General features: G+C 35.4%; 1 protein-coding gene across 1 annotated transcript; it reads left to right on the top strand.

The window, feature by feature from the left end:
* Positions 2,183-3,814, top strand: LOC110013074. Its single transcript, XM_020698689.1, has 2 exons — positions 2,183-2,270; positions 2,665-3,814. The coding sequence occupies exon 2, from the start codon at positions 2,709-2,711 to the stop codon at positions 3,777-3,779; it is 1,071 nt and encodes a 356-aa protein (XP_020554348.1). The 5' UTR covers positions 2,183-2,270; positions 2,665-2,708; the 3' UTR covers positions 3,780-3,814.

Genomic DNA, 5,633 nt, shown 5'->3' with positions numbered 1-5,633 from the left:
TACGTCAGATTGCTTGGAAAGACGTAGACCCATGAAACTTTTGGGCTTTTTCTTACTTCTTTTAAGATAAATGTAATCTTTGGGACTTATTCATTGTATTCTATATAACAAGTAAAAAATGCGAAAATATGGTGATAGTGACCAAAGATGCATGCGTCTGAAAATGTGAATAAAGATATAATCAAATGCGAAATGTGGTCGAGAAATAGAATATTAAACAAGACTGAAGACTCGAATGTTTTGTACTAAACTTTAAGATAAGTCTTAGGTAGTTAAATCATCATTATCAGATCATCCTTTTGTCCCTACAACTTAGTGTGTATATATATATATACACATCATTATTAGATGATAATCACATATGAATATGAAATCTGCACTAAAATAGTATTTTTAATCCCCTAAGTTAGATCCAATCACTTCTGGTTCCATTCATTAAAGAATTAATATTTTTAATCTCGTAACTTATAAAGATTAGTACTTTTGGTCCTCATGCACTTTTCCATCTACAATTTAACGATATAGGTCACGTGCCGAACACGTTGCCGTTAAGTATTTTTTATTGAAGGAAAAATTAACCATTTTTTCAACAGTAGCATATGAGTGTTTCATTTGGCCTACTTGATTCACCTGTGAAAGACATGATTTTTTGTATTGGTTTTACTTGACTTCAACTTATAGAAATATGAGAATGATATGATTCAATTTTTGTGAGAAGAGGGAGAAATGACTATGTTTTTTGCCCTAATATCCTTCAAAATTTATTTTTTTCCCCTCAAAGTAGCTATATTTTCCATAGAAATGGTCAAAAGCTGGAAGACACTCTAATTTTTTCTCCAACCAAAAATACTTAATGATCATATGTTAAGCACGTGCACTACACTGTTAAATTGTAGACAAAAAAAATACTTAATGATCACATGTTAAGCACGTGCACTACACTGTTAAATTGTAGATGAGGATAAAAAATGCTAATTTTTATAAGTTACGAGACTAAGTACTAATTCCGTAATGAATACGACCAAAAATAAAATGGGCCCAATTGAACAAAAAATATTATTTTCCCTAAAATTTTAGTTATCTTCACGAGTGAACATCCAGTCCCCAAGAAATCTTGGTTCAGGGAGGGCAGAAATTACTTAAAACTACCTAGGGCACAGTATACTAGTAGAACGTCATATGTTATGGTCCGAGCATTATTTACGCCTCAAATCCAAGAAAACATTCGTCTTTATCTAATGTAAGCTTTATTGCATTTTATCTGAATATATAACTTTGTGTAGTTAAAAAATGCCAACTGCTATTTGAGTTGTTGTAGAGCAATAGAGTAGTCAATCTGTCAGATGATTGAAAGTAAGCAATTTCGTAAGTTACTGAACCTAAACAAAAATGAACATAGTTATCGGATTAAAATTAGAATTAGGCATACTTAACGGACTAAAATAATACTTTCCCCGCATGAAAATAAAACCATTAATACTTATGAAATATGGAGACATATTCAATCTACCATCATACTCAAAACATGTAACGTATTAAAAACATAAAACCTTAATAATTGTTAAATGGATTCCAATCCCTCCATCTTGGATCAAATTAAACATTGATGGCTGCGCATTGCAAAATCCTGGATACTCAGAATCAGGTGGAATTTTCAAAGATCAAAATGAAAGTTTTATTACAGCTTTTTCATTTCAAAAGGGATTAATACAAACTCAGGCTTCTGAAATTTGGGCTTGGGCTCTACAACACAGGCTATTAATTGCACAAGATAAAGGTTTTGAAAACTTAATTATACAAACTGATTCTAAAACACATATTCATCTGTTTTGCAAGAATGCGAAGACCCCAAGCATCTGCTTCCACTATTCCAGGATTGCAAGGTTCTACGGGATAGCTTTCAAAATGTTCAAATGGTTTTTGACTATCGGGAAGTTAATAGGGTAGCAGACGAAGTAACAAAACATACAACAAGCCAACCTTTTTACAATTTTCTTTTTTATAGTTGTCTGCTTTTTGTAGTTGACTTATTTGGATCCTATGGGAGATGTATTATTCTCCAAATACCATTTATAAGGTCAGTTAAACGCACTGTTCTTTACATTTACTTGCGACTGGCGTATGTGGTTTTCTAACTACTATATTATAATGTGAATCTTATGACGAGTAGCCCTTTTCAAATAGCAAATGTGTTCGTTATAAGAAAAAGAATGCTAATTGCATCCATTATTCTGCAGGTGCTTCCCCTCTCCCAGAAAGAAAATTTTCAGGTAATAACTTAGAATGTCTATCTATTTATGTTTGTAGATGAGGATGCTGGTGGTGAACTGACTTTCGCCAAATCTCTGATACGGGTTTCTTGGAATAAGTGTTAAATAGTTGAGGTGGGCTGTGAATTTTGATAATGGATGATGATACGGTATAAAATTAAAATTATCGATTTTCCTATTCGAGCTAGGAAGGGCTCCAAAAATTGAGGAAGAAGAAACTTTTCTTGAATTTATTCTCTGGTCTTTTCATTACTCTCCATAACATATAAATACAAAATCTAATAAAGGATCTTTGGACAAGTCTCACCATCTCTCTAGCATGCCCTAACAACTTTGGTCCTATCTATTTTATTTTCATTAGTGATAATAGTCCATAAATCTATTAATTTTGCAGTAACTTCTTAACATTTGGGCGAGCTAGGTCCATAACCCTATCAGATGAAGGAAGTGCTGCAGAGGGGCTTAGTAAATCCAGGTCAGTTCTTGGTGATCTTACCAATCAGCTGGGGGCAAGAAGATACTCTGAGAGAGAAAAAAATGGAATCAGGAGTTTTTAATTTAACAGGTGAGGAACCAAAGCGCGTCCTAGGTGAAAACCAAGTTTCACTTCGCTCATGCACTGAGATTAATTCTTTGAAGGGTAATGTTGTATTGAATATCTCAAGAGTACCCAGTGAAAACAGGGACCTAAGTGTGCCAGATTTGAGCAGTGGTTTTGAAATGGATTCTGCTGAGGGTCACTGTCTGAAGGGTTCAAAAGTTCATGGAGAATACGAGGACATCAAGACTTTGGATCTTGATGGAGGGACTGGTCGCCAGATTATTAATGAAATGGATTTCCATAATGCGTTGGTAGATAGTTGTGAGATTGGTGGTATTGAGAGTGATGCTTTCCCAAGTATGGATAAAATAGCTAATGGAGATCATACTGGTCCGGAGTTGAAGGATCTTGAAAGGGGGAGAGCTGTGAATTCTGTTGCCAGCGAAGCTGATGGTCGTTGCAGCAAGTCTGACACGTTGGAGAGCGCTAATAAAAACTGTCACCCGTTGGAGAAGAATGCTCTTAATTTGGTTAGCGCTGAAGCTAATGATGAGGTGGGTGACAATTTTTCTGCTGACACTTCAAGGATAGTGAGCGAAACTGGTGGTGATTGCCTCCATGAGGGTAAGGATTTTGATGCTGATGAATCCAAACCCAGTCTGGAATACACTCAAAGTGAGATCAATGAGTATCAAAATGATCAGAATGATCATAATGCTAATAATTTGGTCTTGAGTCAGTGTGGTTCTATTGACTGCACCGTTCTACCTGAGTCTCAGGAGTCTAGAATATTTGGAGCAGAAGGATCCACGGAACTGAAGAAGGGAAATGAATGTGCTTATGTGGGTGTTGGGACAAGCTCATTGAGAGCTTGCTCTTGTTCTTTTTGCACAAAAGGTATTGTGGCATTCAATTTGCTTTCTGATTGCTGCTTCAGTTTTAGGCTGGACCAGTATGGAAAACTGTGAGGATGCCTAGGTTCAATGCGATAAATAATAAAACTTTTCACTCTCCGTTGTCACTGCTTTCATTATAAGGTGCATTGATTCGGCTCTAACTCATGTTAACATGACATTATATGGTCGTGAGAAATTGTTTAGCAATCTTATTTCCTATTCAAAATAAGCTTTGATTAAAAGGCTCTTTCACAAACTCAAATCACAGGACCTTGATTGAGGTGAGTGTGTGAAGGAGCTTTCCGTTCCTACTCTCGAAGTCATGTACTTGTGTGTCCTTCAGCTTCTTCATTTATAGAGGAATTGGCCAGCTCTGCGGATTTGAAACCAGTTGGAACTCATCCTATTCCTTTATTACGTTAGATATTACACTTGAACGTTGTTGTGAAAGAACATAATGTAATACACTTTCTTAACAACATAGCATAAAAACTTTGATTAATTTGGTTTATATATGAATATTCAGATTATCAAAAGTACAATTTGTAGGACGGGGTGCACAGAGTATTAGTAGGATAAAACCAGATCAGAGCCTCATTTTACGCAGGCCGTTGCTGATAGTTGCAACTGGATTAGCAACTTGGTTGTGCTGTAACCAAGTTAGAAACTCTTGATGTTATGCCACACATGTAAAATTTACTTGGTGGTCAATCGAGTGAATGATCTAAAAACCAATCAGAAGGCCGTGAATCTTCATATCCCCTGTTGTACTTCTTTTTCGACTATCCAGTCTTTAATCTATCAGCAGTTTTCTTTTCCTCAATATATTAAATCCTGGTTTTATATTATTAAGTTCTTATCTAGTATATACCATCGTGTGTCCATGTTCATGCATGCAGCAAGCAACACTCTATGATCAGTCGTGCAAAGTTATTGCATATCGATACTCGGGAGAAAATCCCTCTTGCAGGAAGCTAAACTACTACCACTGACCGACTTGAGAGAAAAATGCAAAACAGACTTGGAGTTGATCAATGCTACACCATCTGAAAAGCACTAGATCAGTTTCAGAAGGCTCTCAAACTTCTTGTAAGATCAATGATTCTATACTTGAGTCGGTGCTCCAGCCGTAATTTCTCTAGAAGTGGTAGTTTAGAACATCTATGATGTAATGTTTGTCGTTCCGTTATTATTTGATCCATATCATCTCGCTCGTTTGGATATCCTCATCTTTCTCTTCATCTCACACGACATGATGTGATCGTCCCGCTGACTATTTTGACACTCGACCCGTATAAGAAAATCCCGTTTCGACTTTAATTCTCAGGATTATGCTGGTGACTTGAGTATTTTATATACATAGGGATGAGAATGAAATCTGACATGGAAGATGAAGAGCAGAATTATAGTTTATCTTATGAATGGAACATTGTATCAGAAAACACAGAATTGATCATGACAGCATAAAATACGAATAAAATGAAGTGGAGCTTTGTTTTCTGATTCATATAGGTTGACTTTTTAATACATGACGGACCCTCCACTAATTAGTACAAGCAGTTTCTGTTTGACTTTTAAGGGATGAAGCTGGTATTAACTGTCATGATCTCAACTTCTCAAGTCAACTGCCCCTATATATCTTCCTCAATTATTTGGGAGTTTTGGTCTTATACCCTTATTTCTTGGTTATAATACTGTTGTTCATAGATAGCTTTGATTAGGGTCATTAACAGATGGAGTGGCTAGTAGTCCTAGTGTTGGTGAACCCAACATCTATACTATATAAAAATGAAATTTTTATTTTTACTTATAAAAGACGATTACTTATATTGCAACATCAATTTTTTAAATTTATAAAAAATATTCCTTATGTCTATTTCAACCACCTCGACTCAAATTCTTCTTTTCATCTATATATCTATACTA

This window comes from Sesamum indicum, linkage group LG13, assembly GCF_000512975.1.
Source record: "Sesamum indicum cultivar Zhongzhi No. 13 linkage group LG13, S_indicum_v1.0, whole genome shotgun sequence".
Taxonomy (NCBI): Eukaryota; Viridiplantae; Streptophyta; class Magnoliopsida; order Lamiales; family Pedaliaceae; genus Sesamum; species Sesamum indicum.
The sequence above is the reverse complement of the archived record's forward strand: the minus strand, read 5'-3'. Positions and strand labels throughout refer to the sequence as shown.